At 40.3% G+C, this 26,814-nt stretch overlaps 1 protein-coding gene across 1 annotated transcript; it reads right to left on the bottom strand.

Annotated features, from left to right (window-relative positions):
• Positions 1-672: 672 nt before the first annotated feature.
• LOC119512126 lies at positions 673-25,610 on the bottom strand. Its single transcript, XM_037806630.1, has 5 exons — positions 25,397-25,610; positions 23,964-24,025; positions 20,808-20,973; positions 984-1,159; positions 673-804 (listed from the first exon to the last, which is right to left on the bottom strand). The coding sequence occupies exons 1-5, from the start codon at positions 25,608-25,610 to the stop codon at positions 784-786; spliced, it is 639 nt and encodes a 212-aa protein (XP_037662558.1). The 3' UTR covers positions 673-783.
• Between the last annotated feature and the right edge of the window lie 1,204 nt (positions 25,611-26,814).

The raw sequence follows: 26,814 nt of genomic DNA, 5'->3' as shown, positions 1-26,814 counted from the left end.
CTCATTGATGAGGGTTTGAAACAACGCAGCCCGACGGAGGGGACTTGAGCTACAGCCACACCTGTGCCCATCAGAAATGACACGGAACATGTCATGTTTGCAATGTCAAAAAAATGGAAAATACCTGTGCCCATCAGTTGGGGGCTGGGTGAATTAGCCACGGCCCGTGAGCACAGAGGAAGCCATGCAGCTGTAAACAAACCGGAAAAAGAGGAGGGTCCCCGAAGTGCTGGCGTGACAGGTGGCCACAGTCGACTGTTAAGTGAAAACTGCAAGGTGCAGGATGATAAACATAGTGTGCTCTCTTTTTGTAAGAAAGTAGGATAATGGGAATATATATAGATATATAGATATATAGATATATAGATATAGCATTTGCTGGTTTTTACATAAGAAATACTGGAATGATAAATGGGATTCTAATAATTTCTTTAAAAGCCTATCTCTAAGGAATAGGTGGAAACAGGACCGAGAGCAGAGGTGGGTTTTTACCTTTTAATCATATAGATATCTTACACTCTTAAAAAATAATATTGGGAGTTTAAATATCAAGTAACCTATTTTGGAAGTCAGGCTGAGCACGGCTGCTTTTGCTTGGCACCCCTTCCTCGGGAAGCAAACCGGATTGCTATTTCAAGCGAGCACTTACCCTGCTTCCTAGAGACATTTGGTGGGGAAGGGAAGGAGGCTGGGGCCTTGCCTCAGTGGAGCAGCAGCTGAGCTGTCTACCGACAGTGAGGAAAGTGGAAGCGGGGTCGACAGGGAAAGTTAGAAACAGCTTCTTCAGAAAATGAAATAAAGAATCTGGAAGAGAGAAAAGAGAATTCAGACCCTCCCCAAAGGCCAGGCCCCTCGTCCTCCTTCCCACACTCATTCTCCCCCACGCCGCCTCCTGGTGGGAAAGAGTGGGAGAGGGCACCAGGGACGGGGGGCAGAGACTCCCTCCAACCGGGGTCTTGGAGAATTTGGCAGAAGTACCTTACCTTTGGTCTCGGCGCTTGTCCCTTGGATATCAGTGCTGCTGGTTTTTTTCTATTTCTTCTGATGTTCAAAAGCCGAATCCCGACACTTGGTTTCTGATGTGAAAACATCCCGCTCTTCAGACTGGCTCTGTGTTTGATGTCAGCGCTTTCAAGGTGCGAGGACGTGCTCTGTACAACTGCCAAGATGTGGACTATTAGAGCCTCACTCTTGGCTACGTCTCCTTCTCTGATGAGTCGCAGTGGCACCGAGCACTTACAAAGGGACGGAGGGTGCAGACCCCACCACGCTGCCAAGTTATTAAAATCATGGCAAATCCAATATGTAACCCTGGACTCATCCCTTTAATGTCCCTCTTAAATATATATCATAGCCCTTATAAATGCAAATCAGTTTGGGGAATGACTTTTCCCCTGTTCGTCTGTAGCATCATTGATTTACATTTTTTAAATGAACTCATCAGAAGACCTAGATTTTAATCAAAGGCTTCAGAATCTTCTGTGCGGCCAGGGCAAATCATTGTCAGGGTGAAGAGCTGTCTCTAGTGGCGTACCACTGGAACATTTCTATAATTTAGATGAAGACATCAAAGCATATATAGCACTTCTATAAATTACCCAAGGCTTAGTGGGACATGGCAGGATCAAGATCTCAGTTACCTCAAGGGAAGGGATTAATACATCCAAATCAATGAGCTATATAACTCAGCCCAGATAATTGTAAACTCTTATATGTAGAAACAAGCCATCTATTGCATTTGACCAAAGGTCACTTGTAGAATGACTTGGGTTCTTCCAAAAGATGAGGTGCCTGTGAAAAAGTAAATGCAAAATGGCCTACACTGGTGGGTGCAGAGGATCCCACTGCCTCCTGTTCTTGGCCATGTGCCCCTGGAGGAACCCAGCTGAGGTGGCTAGAAGGTTGCAGCAGCAGGTGGAAAATCACTGGCGCATGTGCAGACGGGTGAGTGGTGGTGGCACAGCTGCCACCCTCAGAGGGTTCAGGGGCTGGGCCTGTGCCTGCCACTCTAAAGGGCGCTCCCGGGACGAATGGGCAGAATCTGCAACAGAGGTAGGTCTCTCTCCTCAATGGATAGTCTAGGTCATTTTCCAAAGTGTAGAATTATCTGCTGATAAAAATATTCAAGTTTCACTAGCCAACTAAACTGTAAAAGAGCTATTTTATACTTTTTATTTTTTAAGCCTAGAATGTTTTTATTCAAATGAAATCTTATCTGGAAGCCTAGCAAATAAACCAGATAAAAGTAGAGTTATCCTGCTTGGAACAGGGCTGGGAACCCAGGAACCCACTTGAAGGGTGTGCCTCCCCGCTGTAGTCCAGAGACACTTGTTAAGGACCTCGTGTGAAATGCAGTTTGAAATTCTCTAAGATGAAAGAGACTCTTGAACCATATGTGAGCTTGGTTATTCTTATTTTTCCCAGTAATCAGAACACTTTTATAATCTAACATCTCCGTGACAACTGACAAGCTGTCAAATGTATTGGGGCATGCTGTTCCAATAAACTCCTGGATAATTTTGTAAAGGTGTTTAGGTTTTAAAACATGATCCAAAACTGATATCACAAAGTCAAACGCTTCAGCTTTCATGATAAGCTCCCACGTTTTATATTCAGCAAAGGTTCTATTCCCAGGCATGACTAGGGATGTGGTTTGGGGACAAATGTCTCAGGTTTATTCGTTCCTCATCTCCTCTCACTCAGTATCCATAGGAGACCATTCTTCAGGGACACCACTATACAGCCAGTCACTGACTCACTGATAACCCAGGAGGCCCAAACCCTTCACCAGGCATGTCATGAAATGCCGAGCTACTGTTGCTACTGTCTGGGGACAGAGTTTTGTGAAGTTCATCTCCTTATCCCATTTAAAAGTCACCTTGTCTTCTCTTATCAGCTAGAAAAGTCTCATCTGTATGGCACAGACTGTTAGCTGAGTACATGATGGGCCAGCTAAGTACTACATTTCCCAGACTCCCCTGAGGCTGTGTGTGGCCATGTGACTAGTTAAGTCCCCGTGTGACCAGGAATGAGCGGAAATGATGTGGGCAGCTTCTGGTTCATATTGTTAAAAGGAAAGCAGCATATACTCCCCTTCCTCTCTCTTTCTTCCTGCAAGCTGGAACACGGATGTGTAGAAAGCCATCCTTGACCATGAAGATAAGGGCAACACTCTACAGAGAGCACAAAAGCAAGACGGAAGGCGCTCTGAGCCTGTCAAGCTGCACTGACAGAATACCCAAGTTGTGAGATAAGAGAGAAATGAACTTTTATCTTTTGAAGCCACTTTAATTTTGAGTCTCTTATTATAGCAGCCTAGCCTTTTTCCTCTTGCATCTGTGTTTAAACAATCTCCACTAAAGTTCCTTCTATTCTGACATTTTATGAATAGCCATCTCTTCTTCAGTCATAAGTAGAGCTGGGAAGACATGAATGAATGAATAAGAGCCAATTCTATGGGACGTGACTCCCAGGGATGAGCCTGGCCCTGGCTTTGTGGGATTGAGAAAGCCTCCTTTTCTTGGACCAAAAGGGGGAAGAGAAATGAAACAAAATAAAGTTTCATTGGCTGAGAGATTTCAAATAAGAGTTGAGAGGTCATTCTGGAGGTTACTCTAATGTATTATATAGATATCCCTTCTTCCTGTATTAGTATAGCTAGAAGGAAATATCTGAAACTGTTGAACTGTAACCCACTAGCCTTGATTCTTGAAGATGATTGTATAACTATATAACTCTTATTATGTGACCATGTGATTGTGAAAACCTTGTGACTGACACTCCTTTATCCAATGTATGGACAGACGAATAAGAAACTAAAGCCAAAAAATAAATACATAATGTGGGTGGATAACAGGTATGGAATGTTTTGTGTGTTCTTTTTTATTTTTATTCTTATTTTTTGGGGGGGGAGTAATGAAAATATTCAAAAATTGATCATGGTGATGAATGCACAACTATATGGTGATGACGTGAACCACTGATTGTATACTTTGGGTGATTATCTGGTGTATGACTGTACCTCAATAAAATTGCATTTAAAAAACAGCCAGTTCTGACTTCTGCTTCTGGCCATATGAAAAGATAGGAATTGGATTACTAAATAACTAGAAAACCAGACAAAATATAGGACATTGGAATACAGGCATCAGAGAACAGTCATCCCTGGGAGAGGGGAAACCAGTGAGGAGAGCCCTGCAAGTGCTCCGGTCACTGCTTGAAGTGAGTTTCCAGCCTGCACCACAAGGAAGCCTGTAGGACTCGCTGGGTTAGGGAGACAGTCTGAAGGTGGAGGCCAGGGTGGGTAGGTTTGTGGGACAGAGCACCAGAAAGGAGGGGGTTACACAGAGATCTGCAGAAGGGACCCGTCAAATCTTTACTTGAGTACTTACCGATCTGGGCATGTATGTGAGAAGACGATCCAAAGCCAGGGAAAGAACCACCAGAAAGGAGTAGGCAGAACAATCCCCAAAGCTGACGCAGGACCAGAAAGTTCATGTTCCTTCCCACCAGCCAGCAAGGAAAGACTTCCTAATATATGAGGCAGTTAGATTACTGAGAAGGGTATTGCCTCAGAGTGGAACCCAAGAAAGCTGTCTGGACAATGCTTAAACACAAGATCCAAAAAGATTAAAGTGATTTCAAGGAATTTAACTGCATCCAGAAGAAAGCCAAACTATTGTCTTTTTTTGCAAATTCTAGCACTCCATTTACCACAGTAATTTCACAATACCTGTCATCCAATAAGGAATTACTAAGCATGGTAAGAAGTAGGAAGATATGATTCATAATAACAGGAAAAAGCAATCGATAGAAATAGACATAGAAAAGACCCAGTTGATAGAATTAGTAGACAAGAACATTAAAATTACTGTTATAAATGTTTTCTATATGTCAAAAAAGATAGACGAAACATGAACATGATGAAGAGAGAAGCGGAAGATTTATAAAAGACACAAATTGAACTTATAGAGATGAAGATACAGTAAATTAAATGAAAAATACACTGTATGACAATAACAATAGACTTGATAATTCATGAGGAAAAAATCAGTGAACTTGAAGACCTGCAAACTATCCAAAATAAAACACAGAGAGAAAAACAGACTGATAAAATTAAGAGAGCATTAGTGAGCTGTGAGACAATATCAACTGGCCTAATATACATTTAATTGAAGTCCTAGGGGAATGAAAAAAATGAGGAGTGGAGAGAAAAATAATTTGAAGAAATAATGACCAAAAGTTTCCTAATTTGATTAAAATTATAAATGCACAGATACAAGAAGCACAGTGAACTTCAAGCAGAAAGAACATGAAAGAAAACATACACACAAAAGGACATCATAGTCAGACTTCTGAAAAGCAGTGATAAAGACAAAATCTAAATGCAAAGAAAAAACACACATTACATAGAAAGGAACAAAAATAACAATGGAGAAGACATCTCATCAAAAACAATGCAAACCACCAGACAATAGAATGACACCTTTAAAGTACTGAATTAAAAAAAAAAAAAAAAGTTGAATTCCATGCCAATGAAAAGACCTTTCAAAAACAAAGACATTGAAACCAAAGCTGAAATAATTTATTGCTAGCATACTTGTACTAAAAGAAATGTTAAAGAAAATTCTTCAGGCAGAAGGAAAGTGATTCCTGAAAGGAATTTGAACTTACATAAAGTAATAAAGAAAACTGGAAATGGTAAATAAGTGGGTAATATAAAAGATTGTTTTTCTCATGTTTACAAATCTCTAAAAATAATCAGCTGCTTAAAGCAAAAACATTAATATATTGTAGATTTTATGACATATGTAGAAGTAAAATATATGAAAACAGTAGCACAAACGCTGAGAAGGATGAAATGAAAGTATACTATGATAAGGTGCTTAAAAAATATGTGAAGTAGTATAAATGATTTGAAGGTACACTGTGATAATTAAAGTTACATGTTGTAAACAGCAAAGTAATCAAAAAATATTAAAACAAGAAGGTATTCCCTTTAAGCAAAAAAAAGGAAATAAAATGGAATCGTAAATACTAAATTTATCCCAAAAAATTTCAGGAAAAGAGGGAAAAAAGGAAAGATGAATGGAAGTGACAAATAGAAAACAGTAGCAAGTTTATATATTTAAACTTGACCATATTGATAAATACATTACTGTAAATGGTCTAAACACTCCAATATTGACAGGCAGAGATTGTCAGATTAGATTTAAAAAGCAAGAGTCAATTACATACTATCTATAAAAACTTACTTTAAATATAAAAACATAAGGGCCCCACCACAAAAAAGATGGCAAAGTGAGATGCTCAGAGCTCCATCCCCCCCGAAAATTTTTGAACAACTAGTAAAAATTGCCAGATGGTTATCTAAATTAGAAAATTAACACTGATACAATTATTAATACCTTTTGAGTTGAACTGAATAAATTACTCTTTGTTTTCTATCTACAATAGGCACAGGGTAGAAACCAGTTCCCTTAATTGCAAAACATCAGTGTTCCCTGGACTAATTTTAGTTTTTGAGGTTTTTTTGTGAGCATTACTATTTGTACGGATTTATTTTTTATGACTTGTTCTTTATTGGAGGTCTTCAAAAGAACAAAGAGAAAATTTACTTTTTAAAATAGAATAAAACTTATTTTAGCTATTACCACATGGGTCCATTTGCACATCTAAGATATATTATGAGACCTTAGTAGCATTATTTTTTCTGATATCTTGAAACATTTTGCTATTTCATCTTAGAAATTAATTCATTATTCCTTATCAATTATCCCCAACTATGCTAAAAATAGAAAAAATAAGAAAAAAATGGGAGAGTGACAGAGTTTCCTAGAAGGATGATGCAGGAGTGAAATAAATCATCACTGTTACACCAGCCTCCAGTTTTCTTATTGTTTTGCCCAAGGCATTGCAGCATCTCTCAAGAACATATAAAAGAAGTCGAGAGACAGGATCTCAAACATTATGTGAGATGTTAACATTCGGGGAATATGACATGTGGGTTGAATTGTGTTCTCCCAAAAAGATATGCTTTCGTCCTAACCCCAGGCCCTCAGACTGTGGCCTTATTTGGAAATAGGGTCATTGCTGATGGAAATGGTTAAGATGATGCCAGTCTGAGTTAGGATGGGCCCTAATTCAATATAAATGTTGTCCTTATAGGGACGGGGAGATTTGGAGACAGAGGAGGCAGAGATTTCAGTGATGCATCTATAAGCCAAGGAACACCAAGGACTGCAGGCAAATGCCAGAAGCTAGACGAGGCCAGGAAGGATTCATCCTTACAGGGTTCAGAGGGGCAGAGCCTACTGATACCTTGATTTCAGACTGAGAATAGTGAACCAATAAATTTGTTGTTTTAAACTGTTAAAAAAAATTGGCAGAAACATCTTTCTCAAAGCTGCAGAAACAGTTAAAGGACTGCAATAAAGGGTGAGAGCTGAATCAGGAAAAAGACTCAAGTGCTAGGATCTCATGGTGCCCTAGCTGTCCTCTCCCCCACCCCTCACCAGCTTGGTGTGGAGCTGGCCCATGCTCCCAACGTAGATCTGTGGTTCTGGTTCCAGAGGAAGCAGTGTGACCCTCATGCCATACTAGGAGCATGCATGTCTGGCCCAATCTGTCTGGTAGGGGCCTGAGGGATTCACTGTCCCAGAATTTGCCCTGCATGCAGAAGGTGGCTCTCCATGCTCAGCTAGAGAACTCTGTAGGAAAGCAGTCAAGTCATGCTGCCTGGGGCTAGGGATTGCTGGCTGTAGGACATATAGTGCAGTATCCAGGACCATGAGGATACAGTTTCCTAGAGAAAAGGGGACATTCAGAACTGTGTAAATGGGGCAATTCCCAGAACCACATGCATATGCCCAAGACAAGACACATGGGCAGAAAGGCTCAGGGAGGACACTATCCTGTGACCTGGAGCTATTCTTTAAACTCATCATATGGATAAGCCCTGAAGGAGAGCACTTATACAGGTCAATCTGCAAGTTGCAAGGACTGGAAAACGTGTTTTCTTTTCTTTCTTTCTTTTTTTTTTTTTTTTTTTGCCTTCTTTTGTTTTTGTTTTTGTTTTTGTTAGCTCCTGGCATTCAAGGAAAACTCTGTTATAACATAAGCTGGATATGGATACAAGCTTAAAGAATAGGTGCTTAAGGAACTAAATTCTAGTGATAACACATTGAAATAGCAAAATATCCAGGTTTCAACAAAAGGCTACAAAACATACAAAGAAGCAGGAAGTGATGACCCAGGCAAAAGAGATTAAATTGCTAGAACCATCAATGGGTAGGACCAGACCTGAGACATTCAAAAGACTTCAAAAAAAAAAAGGGGGGGGGGAGGGGGGTCCTAAATATGCTTAAAGAGCTAAAGGAAAACATGGACAAAGAACCAAAGGAAACCAGGAAAATGATATAGGAACACAAAGAGACTATCAGCAGAGAGAGAAAAATTATGAAAAGGAACCAAAAGAGCTAAAGACCACAGTAACAAAAATTAAAAATTCCCTAGAGGGGTTTGAGAGCTGACTGGAGCTGTTACAAGAAATAATCAGCCTGAGGAGAAGAAAGAGGAAAGAATGAGAAAAGTGAACAGAACCTGAGGAACCTGTGGGACACCAGCAAGCACACCAATATATACAATGTGGGAGTCCCAGAAGGGGAAGAAAGTCAGAAAGAAGCAGAGAAAATATTCAAATAAATAATGGCTGAAAACTTCTCAATTTTAACAAAAGACATGAATAGACATATCCAAGATGCTCAATGACCTCCAAACAGGATAAACCCAAATGGATGCAAGCCATAGCATGCTACAATCAAATTGTCAAATGCCAAAGATAGAGAGAATTCTGAGAACCACAAGAGAGAAGGAACGTGTCAAATACAAAGGAGCTTCAATAAGATTAAATGCTGATTTCTCATCAGAAATCACGGAGACAAGAAGGCAGTGGGATGAAAGCAAAAAAAATGACAAACCAAGAATTGTGTATCTGGCAAAACTCTTTTTCAAATATGAGGGACACACTGAGACATTCCCAGATAAACAAAAGCTGAGGGAGATCGCCATCACCAGATCAGCCCTACAAGAGATGCTAAACAGAGTTCTGCAGATTGAAAGAAAAAGATACTCGACAAAAGAACCATGTGAAAAACAAAAATCTCCAGTGAAGGTAATGACATGGGTGCATATAAATGCCAGTACTTTTGTATTTTTGCTTTGTAACTCCACTTTTTACTTCCTACAGGATCTTAAGGGCTAATGCATAAAATATGATGATAAATCAGTTGTTTAGGATTCCTAAAGTATAAAAATCTAATTTGTGACAAGAACTGCATAAAGGTAGAGGGACAGAGGCGGGGCAAGATGGTGGACTGGTGAGCTGTATGTTTTAGTTACTCCTCCAGGAAAGTAGATAGAAAGCCAGGAACTGCGTGGACTGGACACCACAGAGCAATCTGACTTTGGGCATACTTCATACAACATTCATGAAAACGTGGAACTGCTGAGATCAGCGAAATCTGTAAGGTTTTGCGGCCAGGGGACCCGCGCCCCTCCCTGCCAGGCTCAGTCCCGTGGGAGGAGGGGCTGTAAGCTCCGGGAAGGAGAAGGGAGAACTGCAGTGGCAGTCCTTATTGGAAACTCATTCTACTGATCCAAACTCCAACCATAGATAGACTGAGACCAGACACCAGAGAATCTGAGAGCAGCCAGCCCAGCAGAGAGGAGACAGGCATAGAAAAAAAACAACATGAAAAACTCCAAAATAAAAGCGGAGGATTTTTGGAGTTCAGGTGAACATAGAAAGGGGAAGGGCAGAGCTCAGGCCCTGAGGCGCATATGCAAATCCCAAAGAAAAGCTGATCTCTCTGCCCTGTGGACCTTTACTTAATGGCCCTGGTTGCTTTGTCTCTTAGCATTTCAATAACCCATTAGATCTCTGAGGACGGCCCTTTTTTTCTTTTTTAATCCTTTTTTCTTTTTCTAAAACAATTACTCTAAGAAGCCCAATACAGAAAGCTTCAAAGACTTGCAATTTGGGCAGGTCAAGTCAAGAGCAGAACTAAGAGAGCTCTGAGACAAAAGGCAATAATCCAGTGGCTGAGAAAATTCACTAAACAACACAACTTCCCAAGAAAAGGGGGGTGTCCACTCACAGCCATCATCCTGGTGGACAGGAAACACTCCTGCCCATTGCCAGCCCCACAGCCCAGAGCTGCCCCAGACAACCCAGTGTGACGGAAGTGCTTCAAATAACAGGCACACACCACAAAACTGGGCGTGGACATTAGCCTTCCCTGCAACCTCAGCTGATTGTCCCAGAGTTGGGAAGGTGGAGCAGAGTGAATTAACAAAGCCCCATTCAGCCATCATTTCAGCAGACTGGGAGCCTCCCTACACAGCCCAGCAGCCCAGAACTGCCCTGGGGGGACAGCACTCACCTGTGACATAGCACAGTCATCCCTCAACAGAGGACCCGGGGTGCACAGCCTGGAAGAGGGGCCCACTTGCAAGTCTCAGGAGCCATAAGCCAATACCAAGGACTTGTGGGTCAGTGGCAGAGACAAACTGTGGCAGGACTGAACTGAAGGATTAGACTATTGCAGCAGCTTTAAAACTCTAGGATCACCAGGGAGATTTGATTGTTAGGGCCACCCCCCCCTCCCTGACTGCCCAGAAACACGCCCCATATACAGGGCAGGCAACACCAACTACACATGCAAGCTTGGTACACCAATTGGACCCCACAAGACTCACTCCCCCACTCACCAAAAAGGCTAAGCAGGGGAGAACTGGCTTGTGGAGAACAGGTGGCTCGTGGACGCCACCTGCTGGTTAGTTAGAGAAAGTGTACTCCACGAAGCTGTAGATCTGATAAATTAGAGATAAGGACTTCAATTAGTCTACAAATCCTAAAAGAACCCTATCAAGTTCAGCAAATGCCACGAGGCCAAAAACAACAGAAAATTATAAAGCATATGAAAAAACCAGACGATATGGATAACCCAAGCCCAAGCACCCAAATCAAAAGACCAGAAGAGACACAGCACCTAGAGCAGCTACTCAAAGAACTAAAGATGAACAATGAGACCATAGTATGGGATACAAAGGAAATCAAGAAGACCCTAGAAGAGCATAAAGAAGACACTGCAAGACTAAATAAAAAAATGGATGATCTTATGGAAATTAAAGAAACTGTTGACCAAATTAAAAAGATTCTGGACACTCATACTACAAGACTAGAGGAAGCTGAACAACGAATCAGTGACCTGGAAGATGACAGAATGGAAAATGAAAGCATAAAAGAAAGAATGGGGAAAAAAATTGAAAAAATCGAAATGGACCTCAGGGATATGATAGATAATATGAAACGCCCGAATATAAGACTCATTGGTGTCCCAGAAGGGGAAGAAAAGGGTAAAGGTCTAGGAAGAGAATTCAAAGAAATTATTGGGGAAAACTTCCCAAATCTTCTAAACAACATAAATACACAAATCATAAATGCTCAGCAAACTCCAAATAGAATAAATCCAAATAAACCCACTCCGAGACATATACTGATCACACTGTCAAACACAGAAGAGAAGGAGCAAGTTCTGAAAGCAGCAAGAGAAAAGCAATTCACCACATACAAAGGAAACAGCATAAGACTAAGTAGTGACTACTCAGCAGCCACCATGGAGGCAAGAAGGCAGTGGCACGATGTATTTAAAATTCTGAGTGAGAAAAATTTCCAGCCAAGAATACTTTATCCAGCAAAGCTCTCCTTCAAATTTGAGGGAGAGCTTAAATTTTTCACAGACAAACAAATGCTGAGAGAATTTGCTAACAAGAGACCTGCCCTACTGGAGATACTAAAGGGAGCCCTACAGACAGAGAAACAAAGAAAGGACAGAGAGACTTGGAGAAAGGTTCAGTACTAAAGAGATTCGGTATGGGTACAATAAAGGATATTAATAGACAGAGGGGAAAAATATGACAAACATAAACCAAAGGATAAGATGGCTGATTCAAGAAATGCCTTCACGGTTTTAACGTTGAATGTAAATGGATTAAACTCCCCAATTAAAAGATATAGATTCGCAGAATGGATCAAAAAAAATGAACCATCAATACGTTGCATACAAGAGACTCATCTTAGACACAGGGACACAAAGAAACTGGAAGTGAAAGGATGGAAAAAATATTTCATGCAAGCTACAGCCAAAAGAAAGCAGGTGTAGCAATATTAATCTCAGATAAAATAGACTTCAAATGCAGGGATGTTTTGAGAGACAAAGAAGGCCACTACATACTAATAAAAGGGGCAATTCAGCAAGAAGAGATAACAATTGTAAATGTCTATGCACCCAATCAAGGTGCCACAAAATACATGAGAGAAACACTGGCAAAATTAAAGGAAGCAATTGATGTTTCCACAATAATTGTGGGAGACTTCAACACATCACTCTCTCCTATAGATAGATCAACCAGACAGAAGACCAATAAGGAAATTGAAAACCTAAACAATCTGATAAATGAATTAGATTTAACAGACATCTACAGGACATTACATCCCAAATCACCAGGATACACATACTTTTCTAGTGCTCACGGAACTTTCTCCAGAATAGATCATATGCTGGGACATAAAACAAGCCTCAATAAATTTAAAAAGATTGAAATTATTCAAAGCACATTCTCTGACCACAATGGAATACAATTAGAAGTCAATAACCATCAGAGACTTAGAAAATTCACAAATACCTGGAGGTTAAACAACACACTCCTAAACAATCAGTGGGTTAAAGAAGAAATAGCAAGAGAAATTGCTAAATATATAGAGACGAATGAAAATGAGAACACAACATACCAAAACCTATGGGATGCAGCAAAAGCAGTGCTAAGGGGGAAATTTATAGCACTAAACGCATATATTAAAAAGGAAGAAAGAGCCAAAATCAAAGAACTAATGGATCAACTGAAGACGCTAGAAAATGAACAGCAAACCAATCCTAAACCAAGTAGAAGAAAAGAAATAACAAGGATTAAAGCAGAAATAAATGACATAGAGAACAAAAAAACAATAGAGAGGATAAATATCACCAAAAGTTGGTTCTTTGAGAAGATCAACAAGATCGACAAGCCCCTAGCTAGACTGACAAAATCAAAAAGAGAGAAGACCCATATAAACAAAATAATGAATGAAAAAGGTGACATAACTGCAGATCCTGAAGAAATTAAAAAAATTATAAGAGGATATTATGAACAACTGTATGGCAACAAACTGGATAATGTAGAAGAAATGGACAATTTCCTGGAAACATATGAACAACCTAGACTGACCAGAGAAGAAATAGAAGACCTCAACCAACCCATTACAAGCAAAGAGATTCAATCAGTCATCAAAAATCTTCCCACAAATAAATGCCCAGGGCCAGATGGCTTCACAGGGGAATTCTACCAAACTTTCCAGAAAGAACTGACACCAATCTTACTCAAACTCTTTCAAAACATTGAAGAAAATGGAACACTACCTAACTCATTTTATGAAGCTAACATCAATCTAATACCAAAACCAGGCAAAGATGCTACAAAAAAGGAAAACTACCGGCCAATCTCCCTAATGAATATAGATGCAAAAATCCTCAACAAAATACTTGCAAATCGAATCCAAAGACACATTAAAAAAATCATACACCATGACCAAGTGGGGTTCATTCCAGGCATGCAAGGATGGTTCAACATAAGAAAAACAATCAATGTATTACAACACATTAACAAGTCAAAAGGGAAAAATCAATTGCTCATTTCAATAGATGCTGAAAAAGCATTTGACAAAATCCAACATCCCTTTTTGATAAAAACACTTCAAAAGGTAGGAATTAAAGGAAACTTCCTCAACATGATAAAGAGCATATATGAAAAACCCACAGCCAGCATAGTACTCAATGGTGAGAGACTGAAAGCCTTCCCTCTAAGATCAGGAACAAGACAAGGATGCCCGCTGTCACCACTGTTATTCAACATTGTGCTGGAAGTGCTAGCCAGGGCAATCCGGCAAGACAAAGAAATAAAAGGCATCCAAATTAGAAACGAAGAAGTAAAACTGTCATTGTTTGCAGATGATATGATCTTATATCTAGAAAACCCTGAGAAATCGACGATACAGCTACTAGAGCTAATCAACAAATTTAGCAAAGTAGTGGGATACAAGATTAATGCACATAAGTCAGTAATGTTTCTATATGCTAGAAATGAACAAACTGAAGAGACACTCAAGAAAAAGATACCATTTTCAATAGCAACTAAAAAAATCAAGTACCTAGGAATAAACTTAACCAAAGATGTAAAAGACCTATACAAAGAAAACTACATAACTCTACTAAAAGAAATAGAAGGGTACCTTAAAAGATGGAAAAATATTCCATGTTCATGGATAGGAAGGCTAAATGTCATTAAGATGTCAATTCTACCCAAACTCATCTACAGATTCAATGCAATCCCAATCAAAATTCCAACAACCTACTTTGCAGACTTGGAAAAGCTAGTTATCAAATTTATTTGGAAAGGGAAGATGCCTCGAATTGCTAAAGACACTAAAAAAGGAAAACGAAGTGGGAGGACATACACTCCCTGACTTTGAAGCTTATTATAAAGCCACAGTTGCCAAAACAGCATGGTACTGGCACAAAGATAGACATATAGATCAATGGAATCGAATTGAGAATTCAGAGATAGACCCTCAGATCTATGGCTGACTGATCTTTGATAAGGCCCCCAAAGTCACTGAACTGAGTCATAATGGTCTTTTTAACAAATGGAGCTGGGAGAGTTGGATATCCATATCCAAAAGAATAAAAGAGGACCCCTACCTCACCCCCTCCACAAAAATTAACTCAAAATGGACCAAAGATCTCAATATAAAAGAAAGTACCATAAAACTCCTAGAAGATAATGTAGGAAAACATCTTCAAGACCTTGTATTAGGCGGCCACTTCCTAGACTTTACACCCAAAGCACAAGCAACAAAAGAGAAAATAGATAAATGGGAACTCCTCAAGCTTAGAAGTTTCTGCACCTCAAAGGAATTTCTCAAAAAGGTAAAGAGGCAGCCAACTCAATGGGAAAAAATTTTTGGAAACCATGTATCTGACAAAAGACTGATATCTTGCATACATAAAGAAATCCTACAACTCAATGACAATAGTACAGACAGACCAATTATAAAATGGGCAAAAGATATGAAAAGACAGTTCTCTGAAGAGCAAATACAAATGGCCAAGAAACACATGAAAAAATGTTCAGCTTCACTAGCTATTAGAGAGATGCAAATTAAGACCACAATGAGATACCATCTAACACCGGTTAGAATGGCTGCCATTAAACAAACAGGAAACTACAAATGCTGGAGGGGATGTGGAGAAATTGGAACTCTTATTCATTGTTGGTAGGACTGTATAATGGTTCAGCCACTCTGGAAGTCAGTCTGGCAGTTCCTTAGAAAACTAGATATAGAGTTACCATTCGATCCAGCGATTGCACTTCTCGGTATATACCCGGAAGATCGGAAAGCAGTGACACGAACAGATATCTGCACGCCAATGTTCATAGCAGCATTATTCACAATTGCCAAGAGATGGAAACAACCCAAATGTCCTTCAACAGATGAGTGGATAAATAAAATGTGGGATATACACACGATGGAATACTACGCGACAGTAAGAAGGAACGATCTCGTGAAACATATGACAACATGAATGAACCTTGAAGACATAATGCTGAGCGAAATAAGCCAGGCACAAAAAGAGAAATATTATATGCTACCACTAATGTGAACTTTGAAAAATGTAAAACAAATGGTTTATAATGTAGAATGTAGGGGAACTAGCAGTAGAGAGCAATTAAGGAAGGAGGAACAATAATCCAAGAAGAACAGATAAGCTATTTAACGTTCTGGGGATGCCCAGGAATGACTATGGTCTGTTAATTTCTGATGGATATAGTAGGAACAAGTTCACAGAAATGTTGCTATATTATGTAACTTTCTTGGGGTAAAGTAGGAACATGTTGGAAGTTAAGCAGTTATCTTAGGTTAGTTGTCTTTTTCTTACTCCCTTGTTATGGTCTCTTTGAAATGTTCTTTTATTGTATGTTTGTTTTCTTTTTAACTTTTTTTTCATACAGTTGATTTAAAAAAGAAGGTAAAGTTAAAAAAAAAAAAAAGGAAAACAAGGAAAAAAAAAGATGTAGTGCCCCCTTGAGGAGCCTGTGGAGAATGCAGGGGTATTCGCCTACCCCACCTCCATGGTTGCTAACATGACCACAGACATAGGGGACTGGTGGTTTGATGGCTTGAGCCCTCTACCATAGGTTTTACCCTTGGGAAGACGGTTGCTGCAAAGGAGAGGCTAGGCCTCCCTATGGTTGTGCCTAAGAGCCTACTCCCAAATGCCTCTTTGTTGCTCAGATGTGGCCCTCTCTCTCTGGCTAAGCCAACTTGAAAGGCGAAATCACTGCCCTCCCCCCTACGTGGGATCGGACACCCAGGGGAGTGAATCTCCCTGGCAAAGTGGAATATGACTCCCGGGGAGGAATGTAGACCCGGCATCGTGGGACGGAGAACATCTTCTTGACCAAAAGGGGGATGTGAAAGGAAATGAAATAAGCTTCAGTGGCAGAGAGATTCCAAAAGGAGCTGAGAGGTCACTCTGGTGGGCACTCTTACGCACACTTTAGACAACCCTTTTTAGGTTCTAAAGAATTGGGGTAGCTGGTGGTGGATACCTGAAACTATCAAACTACAACCCAGAACCCATGAATCTCGAAGACAATTGTATAAAAATGTAGCTTATGAGGGGTGACAATGGGATTGGGAAAGCCATAAGGACCACACTCCACTTTGTCTAGTTTATGGATGGATGAGTAGAAAAATAGGGGAAGGAAACAAACAGACAAAGGTACCCAGTGTTCTTTTTACTTCAACTGCTCTTTTTCACTCTAATTATTATTCTTGTTATTTTTGTGTGTGTGCTAATGAAGGTGTCAGGGATTGATTTAGGTGATGAATGTACAACTATGTAATGGTACTGTAAACAATCGAAAGTACGATTTGTTTTGTATGACTGCATGGTATGTGAATATATCTCAATAAAATGAAGATAAAAAAAAAGGTAGAGGGACAGAGGGGTATAGGAAAATAGTTTGTATATACTATAGAAGTTAAATTGGTGTCAAAGCAAATGAGATTATTATAGATTTAGGATGTTAAATTTAAGCCCCATGGTAACTACAAAGAAAATACTGGAGAATATGCAAGCTTCTAAAGACAGGAATTGAGTGTAGGTTGCCAGTGGTTGGGAGCAGGGGTAATAGGGATTTAATGTTTAATGAATGTAGGATTTCTGTTTGGAGAGATGGAAGGTGGTGAGGGTACTGCAATATCACGAATGTGATTAATCCCATTGAATAGTATTCTTGTGAATGGTTGAAATGGGAAAGTTCATGATGTATATGTTTCCACAGTTTAAAAAAAAAGAAGAAAGAATAACTAAATGACAAGATAATTTACAATTAAATTCAATACCTAATGCTGGATGAAATCTAGCAAGGGAGGATAAAAGGCTCAAAGGGACTTTATTGGGACATTTGAAAAAATTGGAATACAAACTGAAAGCTTTATATCAGTGTTAAATTTCCTGAACTTGATAAGTGCACTTAAGGTTAATATATAAGTGAAAACCCTTGTGTTCTGGTTTGCTAATGCTGCCATTATGCAAAATACCAGAAATGGATTGGCTTTTATAAGGGGGATTTATTAGGTTACAAATTTACAGTTCTATGGCCATAAAAGTGTCCAGACTAAGGCATCAACGAAAGGATACCTTCACTGAAGAATGGCCAATGGCATCTGGAAAACCTCTGTCAGCTGGGAAGGCACGTGGCTGGCGTCTGCAACAGAGTTCTGGTTTCAAAATGGCTTTCTCCAAAATGTCTCTAGCCTTGTCTTTCTTGGCTTCTCTGGAGCAAACTCTGGGCTAGCATCTCCAAAGTGTCAGTAACTCCAAACGTCCTTCTGTCTGCATCTCCAAGCATCTCTAAGCATCCACAAGCATCTAAGCCTTGGCTTAGCACATTCTGGGGTGTTTTCATCTCTCTGCTCTCTGTGTGAGCTCCATTTAAAGGACTCCAGTGCAGGCTCAAATCTCCAGGGAAACACCCAATCGAGGTCACGCCCTAATCAAAAAGATTAATCAGCTTGCCCCCACAAGATTGCATTAAAGAATACGGCTTTTTCTGGGGTACATAATATATACAAACCAGCGCACTTTGTTCTTAGGAAACAAGTGGCAGTATGAAGTATTCAAGGAGTATATGATTTATAAAGCCTACACTCAGGCATTCAGAAAATGGATGGATGGATGAATGGATGGATGAATAGATAAGATTAGATAGATGGAAGGAAAAGAAAGGAATGAAGGGAGAGAGGGATGGAGGAAGGGAAGGAGGGAAGGAAGGAAGGGAGGGAGGGAGGGAGGGAAGAAAGAAAGAAAGAAAGAAAGAAAGAAAGAAAGAAAGAAAGAAAAAGAAAAAAGCATATATGGTAAAAATGTTAAAATTGGTGGATCTGGGTATCTGGGGGAAGGGTAGGGGAATGTATGGAGTTTGTATTAATTTTAACTGTCATGTAAGTTTGAAAGTACTTCAAAATAAAAAGTTAAATCAATAAAGAGATAGATTAAAAGTAAAAGGACTGAAAAAGGCATACCATGAAAACATGAATAAAAGAAAGCTAAAGTGGCTATATTAATGTAAGACAAAATGAATTTCAGAAAAATAATTTTATCAGGGATACTGAGGGTCATTTTTTAAGGACAAAAGGGTCAATTCATCAAGACATAACAATCCTAAATGTGTATGGACCTAATAACTTAGTTTCAAAGTACATAAAGCAAAAATTGGTAGAACTAAAAAGAGATCTACAGATCTTTTTTAAAAGGACATTTCCACTATTTTAATTGGAAACTTCACTGCTCTCTCAGTAATTAATAGAACAAGTAGACAGAAAATCCATACATAGAAGATATGAACAATGTTATCAATCAATGTGAGCTAACTGACATTTTAGAACTGCCCCCAACAACAGCAGAATACATATTCTTTTCAAGTGCATGCAGAATATTTACCAAGATAGACCATATTTTTATGCTAAAACAAGCCTCAATAAATTTTTAAGAGTGAATTCGTATCAAGTTGTGGTTCTCCGACCACAATGGAATTGAACTAGCAATCAATGATGGAAAGATATCTGGAAAACTCTCAAAGATTTAGAAAGTAAACATCACACTTCTAAATAATCCACGGTTCAAAGAAAAGAATCTTAAATTTAGAAAAAATTTTGAACTTAATGAAAACAGAAATACAATAAATAAAAATTTGTGACATGCTGCCTAAGCAGTGCTTAGGGGAAAGTTTATAACATTACACACTTACAGTAGAAAAAGAAGAAAGTTCTGAAATTAGTGTTCTGTTTCCTCCTAAAGAAACAAGAAAAACAAGAGCCAATTAAACTCAAAACAAGCAGGAGGAAGGAAATAATAAATAAAGATAAAAGCAGAAATCAGTGGGATAAAATATGAAAAAATAGAGAAAAATCAATAAAACCAAAAGCTGGTTCTTTAAAAAGCTAGCCAGATTGATGATGAAAGGAAAAAAGAATACACAAATTACCAGTATCAGAAACGAAAGTGAAGACATCACTACAGATCCCATAGACATTAAAAGGATAAGTAAATATTATTTACTTATTAATATTTATTTTAATAATCAATAATATCAATTTATTAATAGAATAAATTGATGCCAACAAACTAATAACTTAGATGAAATGAACAAATTTCTTCAAAGACACAAACTACCAAAGTTCCTCAAGAAGCCCTATATCTATTTAACAAACTGAATTCATAATTTAGAACATTCCCACACAAAAAAATATAGGCCCAGATGGCTTTGCTGGTGAACTCTGTCAAACATTTAAGGAAGAAACAACACCAATTTTAAACAAATTCTTCTGGAAAATAGAAGAGGAGGGAATATTTCTCAACTCATTCTATGAGGCTAGCATTGCACTGATACCCAAACCAGACAAAATGTTACAAGAAAAGAATTCCATCCCTAGTAAACATAGACGCAAAAATTCTTTTAAAAGTTTAGCAAAACAAATCCAACCATATATAAAAAGGATAATATATCATGACCAAATTTATCCCAGGAATGTAAGACTTGTTTAACATTCCAAACTCAATCACACTAACAAGCTAAAAAAAAGAAAAATTACATGATTGCCTCAATTGATACAGAAAAAGCATTCAACAGAATCCAATATCGCTTCCTGATTTAAGGAAAAAAAAAAAAAACTCAAAAACTAGGAATGGAAGGGCACTTCCTCTAAAGGGCGTCTGTGAAAACCTACAGCTAATCTCATACTTAAAGTGAATGTTTCCCCCTAAGATTAAGAAGATAATAAGATGATCACTCTCACCACTTCTATTCGACATTGTACTGGAGGCTCTCGCCCATTCAAAAGGTATGAAGAAGAAATAAAAGACAGGAAGAGCAGGAGAAAGGTTCTGCTGGGAGAATCTTGGGACCTGTTCACGTAGGCTACCTGTGCAAGGCTCACAGGCAATCAGACCCAGGTCTTGCTGAAGCACCTTGTGATCCTCCCAGGAACATGGCAAGGTAGATAGTCTTATGAGGAGTGTTCATAGGGCTAATTCTCACCCACCTCCCTATTTTGTTGGAAGAGTCATGAATCTATTTCTTACCTTCCTCCCTCATTCCACTGAGGCATGGAACTGTCCATCTTCTCTCCCCCTTAAGGGACGGCTGCAGGCTACAGAACCGCTTAGCTGCAGTCGAGAAGTGGCTCCTTCGCAAGAAGGCCCACTGCTTGTGTTCCCCATCATCTGGCCCCTTTGGTTTGGTGTCATCCTGCAGGATGAGGGAAAGGGGAGCTGATGTATATTGGCTTTGCTTGTGTAGTCTGTATCAGTAAGAAACTGTCTCAATCCTTTTGGCCTTGGTGTGTCCTTACTGGCCAAATTGATGATAAAGTAGAAGCTAAACATAGCAGCTGCTGCTGCTGCTTTGCAACTGCTTGACTATTTGACTGGTGAATTGGGAAAGGAATAAAACTGTCTTTCTTCACAGACAATATCATCATCTATGTAGAAAATCCTAAAGAGTCTGTAGGAAAGTTACTGCAACGAATAAGTGAATTCAGTAAGGTCACAAAATACAGGGTCAATATACAAAAATCAATTATAATTATATATGCTGGCCATACACAATTGAAAATTAAAGATTTTAAAAATGCCATTTACAATAGCATCAAAAATATGAATACTTAGACATAAATTTAACAAAAATGGGCAAGACCTGTGCACTGAAAATTATAAAACATTCCTGAGAATAATTAAAGAAGAGCTAAATAAATTGAGCATTATACCATGCTTGTGAATCCAGAGGCTAAAGATGTCACTTCTTCCCCAGTTGATCTACAGATTTCAACCCAAAATCCCAGCATATTTTTTGTAGGAACTGAGAAGCTGATACTAGAATTTGCTTGGAAATGCAAAGTACCTAGAATAATCAAAAGAATTTTGAACAAGAGGAATAATTTTTTAAAATATTCCAAGTCTTACTATAAAGCTACAAAAAACAAGACAGTATGACATAGGCAAAAAAAAAAAAAAAAAAGGGAGACAAATCAACGAAACAGAATAGAATATGCAGAAACAGACTCGCACGTCAGAGCCCATTAATTTCTGACAAAGGTGCCAAAGCAATTCAATGCAGAATAGAAAATTTTTTCAACAAATGGTGCTGGGAAAAGTGGACATCCATATACAAAAGAGAGAAAGAGAGAGAGAGAATATCTTGGTCCTTCTCTCATACCATATACAAAAAACTAACTTGAAATGGATCACTGACCTAAATATATGTGCTAACTGTATGAAACATCTAATATAAAACATAGAAGGAAGTCATAGTGTCCTTGAGTCAAGCAAAGATTTCTGAAAAAGATACCAAAAAAATAATAAATTTTTAAAAATTGATAAATTGGACTTTATCAAAATTAAGAATTTCTCCTCTTCAAATATATTGTTAGAAAATGAAAAGGCAAGCTACATATATACTCAACAAAAGACTTTTATCCAGAAAAGATGAAAAACTCTTACAAAATAATGAGAAAAAGACAACAATCCACCCCACCCCACCCCCGTCCAAGTCAAAAGAGTTGGATAACTCACAAAAGAAGAAATAGGAAACAAATAAGTGCATGAAAAGATGCTCGATATCCTTAGTCAATCAACAAGCTTGAACCACAATGAGAGGCCACCATAAACCCATTAGAGTACCGAAAATTAACAAGATGGATAATACCAAGTTTGGATGAGGATATGAAGCAACTGGAACTCTCATTCATTGTTGGTAGGAATGCAATATAAACTTGGTTATACTTACCATATGACCCAGGAATTCCACTCCTAGGTATACATCCAAGATAAATGGAAACATGTATTCACACAGACTTTCTTGCAAATGTTCATAGCAACATTATGCATAAACACCAACAACTAGAAACAACCCAAATATCCTTCTGCCGGTGAATGGATAAACTGGTCCATCCATATAACGGAATCCTTCTCAGCAATAAAAAGAAACAAAGTACCGATTCATGCAACATAGACAAATTTCAAAAGCATTATGCTAAGTGGAAGAATCCAGATAGAAAAGACCAAGTACTGTATTAGTCTATTTTTACCAAACTCAAAAGACAAAACTATAATGACAGAAAACAGATAAGTCTATGGCTGGGGATTGAAGAAGAGCCTCAACTGCAAATAACCATCAGGGAACTTTTGGGGGAGATGAAACTGTTCCGTATCGTGATCATGGTGGTTACAAGACTTTTAATGTTTTTCAAAACTCACCAAATTGAATATTTAAAATTGGTGGATTTTATTGAATGTAAATTGTACCTCAACAAAGCTGAAAAGGGGGGAGAATTTTCTCCTGAATATAGAATACACACAGGAACATAGGAGTCGGCATAGCAGAGTGGACTCGGAGGTTGACCATCTGAGAGCCAGGCTCTACCACTTCCGTGCTGTATGACTTTGGGCAAATTACTAAACTTCTCCAGCATCAGTTTCTTCATCTAAAAATTAATAATATCAACCTCACAGCACTGTTGGGAGACTAAGGAGACAATCTGTGTAAAGCTCTTGGCATGGGGCGCAGCACATACAAAGCCCTCAACATTGAGACATTCCAGAACCTTTGCCATTGTTTGTAGCTGGGTCACTTATGATGTGTCCCAACCTCCTTTTAATCCAGGTCTATTTGCTTCCGGTGCCACCTCTTGGGGTTACATTGAAGGAGAACCTTCCCCTTCCCCACTGCCCCTGCTGCCTAGTGTAAGACGTCCACATATAATTTTTTCCTGAGGCTTCACGTCTTCTTTCATTGTAGCTGTGCCTCCTCCTAAATATACAGCCTGTCCCTTTGCAATAGCCTTTGCAACTGTGTCTTATCGGACAGAGCATGATGTCTGCAGTTCACAGGAGAAGGAAATGAAAAGGAAAGGAGCTCACCTGCAAGCAAGCACAAGTTGAGGAAGGGCTGGGAGCAGCAGGGCCTCCTGTGGAGGGAGACCCTTTAAAGCACAGCCTGTCCCTCCACTGGAGGGCCCACCCACAACACTGAGAACCAAGGCACCCATTAACAGGGGAACAGGAAGGAGGAAGGAAGGACAAGAACTCTTGGAGGACTTTCTGTTCCTTTTAAAAAGGAAGCTAAGTAAAAGCACAAAGAAAAAAGAAAAGAAAAACTCATGAGACCTTGTTTTTAAAGTAATGTATTAATTATCTATCATCAAAGGTCTTTCTAAGGAAACCCCAACCCTCCTCACTTACATGGGAGTTCACTCCACTTTCTGCTTCCAAATACCCAAAGACTTCTGTTTCCTTCTTGTTGGCTCATTTTTCTCTTCAGATATTCACTGACCAGGTATGTGCCAGACGTTGCTGCCAGCCCTAGGAGGACAGCGGGGAATGAGACAGACAAGGCCCTGCCCTCGTGAAGCTTATATTCTGCGAAGACAACAATCAAGTAAACATATTGACACACAAGATAACTTCCAAGAATGGTAACTGCCAGGAAGTCAATCAAGCTGGAGAAGTGAGCCTGAGTGAAAGGATGGACCTTACACTGAGTGGTTGGAGAAACCTCCCTATAAGGGTTGACATGTCAGCCGAGACCAGTACACCAAGGAGCCAGGCACATGGGGACCTGGAAGGGGGCATGCAGGCAGAGGGAATGGCAGTATGGAGAAGGTGGCCCCAGATCAACAGGGCAGCACAGGGACAAAGCCAGGGAAATGTGGTGAGCTGAGCCACATATTTAGAAGGTCACTCTGGCTGCTGCATGGGGAATGGGTTATAGCAGGGAAAAGAGGAATCAAAGAGGACAATGACAGTGAAACAGATGTACCTTCCCGTTTGCGCACATCTTGCCTCTCTTCTCAGGGATCTTGGCACCTCCATCACCCTCTCTCTTCCCTATCTTCATCTTTTCCTATTCTCCTTACCTAGAACTCCACCCCATTAATATCTTGAAACAAAGCCTCCATCAGTCATACCCTACTCTTCCCATTATTGCCTCCGGTAGACTGATGACAAAGCAGCCTCACTCCTCCATGCCTGTATCCATGTCCTTTTAAACGTGACTTCCAGGCCATTTCCCTTCCCTTCAGTCTGTCTGGCTCGTGACTTGCTTTGGCTGACAGAATGCAGCGGAAGTGATGGTGTCTGTTCCAAGCCTGGGCCTTGGGAAGCCTTGTACAATTCCATTTGCTCTCTTGGACCCATGCCTCCACCATGAGAACAAGCTCAGGCTAACCCGAAGGAGGATGGGACCACAAGGAGCAGACACTCGCTCTCCAGTTGAGTTCTTTCTTTGTAGTTGAGCCAGCCCCCTGCTGACCTGCCAGCCACTGGAGGCATGAGTGAGCCCAGCCAAGCGCAGGCAAGCCTGGCCTAGGCCAGGAGAACCACCTAGCCAAACTAGAAATTCTGCGAGGAAGAAGAAATGGTGGTTGTTTTAAGCCACTATATTTTGGAGTGATTTGCTGCTCAATAGCGGCTAACTGATAACATGCTGCCTTTCCCTGTCCCCCATCCTAGCCAACTTTCTTGGAAAAGTTGTTGGGCTGTCTCCACCTCCCAGTCCATCTTCAGTCCACCACTCTCTACCCCTGCGCATCCTGCCCTCTAGCAAGACTATTGTTGCTAAGGTCGACTCACCTTTCTTGTCTTCCTGTCTGCATTTCACATTGCGATGGCTTCACCCTTAAAAGCACTCCCTTCTCCTCTCTGCTCTGCCTCGTGCCTCCAGGATGCCACACTCTCCTGGTTGTCCTCCTGTCTCTCTGGCTGTTCCTTCTGTATCCTTTGCAGACTCCTCCTCCCTGACCTGGCTCCTAAGGGCTGCTGCTTCTCTGCACTGTGAGAGGCCGTATTCCCTTCTCTCTCTGCAGGTGTGTCCTGGGTGATCTCAAACATTCTGAGGCCTCAAGTCTCATTTCCAGCCCAGATATCACTCCTGAGATCCAGATCCAGAGAGCTTGCTGCCTTCTGGACATCTTCTTGGTTGACCCTGCATCTCCATCATTCCCCAAATCTGCTCCTACTCCCAGCTTCTCTCTCTCAGTCCATGGCTCCATGATCTGCCCCAGTGGCCAAGACAGAAATCTGGGGAGCTGTCCTAGACCCTTCCTGCTCCTCATGTTCATGTCCTACCAAACAAGTCTCACAATCCTACCTCTCCAACGATCTAATATGTCTAACTCTGTCCATCCTCCCAGGGCCCAGGCCACCACCATTTCCACCAACTAGAGCAGCCCCAGCTATTCCCCCAGCTCTAGTCTTGCTTCAAGCCAATCCACCCTTCAGACTGCAGCACAGAGGATTTTTCATAAAGTAAAAATATGATCAAATCACTCCCTTATTAAAACTCTGCAATGGCTTCCCATTACACTTAGGATAAAGTCCAAAACCATTGACATGACCTGCAAGGTCTTTCCTGACACAGTCCCACCTCCTTCTCCACCTCATTCAGGCCAGGGAAGGAGGCCTTGACCTTGTCCTTTGCATTCTCTTTCCTCAGCCTGCAGCACACTCCCCTACTCTCCTCTGGCTAACCCAGCACCATTTGGGTCTCAACACAGATGTCAACTCTGCTCTGCAAAAATGGAGCTGGGCATTTAAATATTCTTCTTTGCCAGCTGGCACCAAGTTGTTTAATCATTAGAGAGCAATGGGGAAAGAGATTTTCCATCCAGGTTCCAGCATGCTCTCAGCAGCTCCTGCAGCACATGGTTCCCCCAGCACCAGCCTCCGGAGTACACGGTGCCCGCAGCCTCCCTGGGCACTCTCCTTCCACAGGTTTGTAGCCGAGCACCTTGGATGGGCCCCTCGCTGTGAACAGCTGTCCTGGCAATTTAGAGGGTGGGTTTCTGGCCAGCTGCAAAGGGTGGATTTCCAAGTCCCAGCAGCACAGCATCCCAGCAACTTCTCTGCCACCGGTGAGCTGTGGCCAGGCCCTCACCAACCAGTTCTGAACCTCAGTCAGGGATGGGGCGGGAGAGGGAAGGCTGCTCCCTATGTGTGCCATTCCTATATTCTTTAGCATTTTCTTTACCTCGTGCTAAAAGCCCATTTCGGTCTCATCTAATAACCGTTTACACTAAACTTTCTCTGTTCAAAT

This window comes from Choloepus didactylus, chromosome 17, assembly GCF_015220235.1.
Source record: "Choloepus didactylus isolate mChoDid1 chromosome 17, mChoDid1.pri, whole genome shotgun sequence".
Classification (NCBI taxonomy): Eukaryota; Metazoa; Chordata; class Mammalia; order Pilosa; family Megalonychidae; genus Choloepus; species Choloepus didactylus.
This window is presented reverse-complemented; position numbering and strand designations above follow the sequence as displayed.

Coding starts and splice junctions, on each gene's coding strand:
- LOC119512126 (XM_037806630.1), bottom strand. CDS start 25,610: ATGTTTGAGATCACCCAGGACACACCTGCAGAGAGAGAAGGGAATACG. Junction 1,160..20,807: donor CAGTGGAATGAGGGAGGAAG/GTAAGAAATAGA, acceptor ACATCTTGGCAG/TTGTACAGAGCACGTCCTCG. Junction 805..983: donor GACAAGCGCCGAGACCAAAG/GTAAGGTACTTC, acceptor TCTCTCTTCCAG/ATTCTTTATTTCATTTTCTG.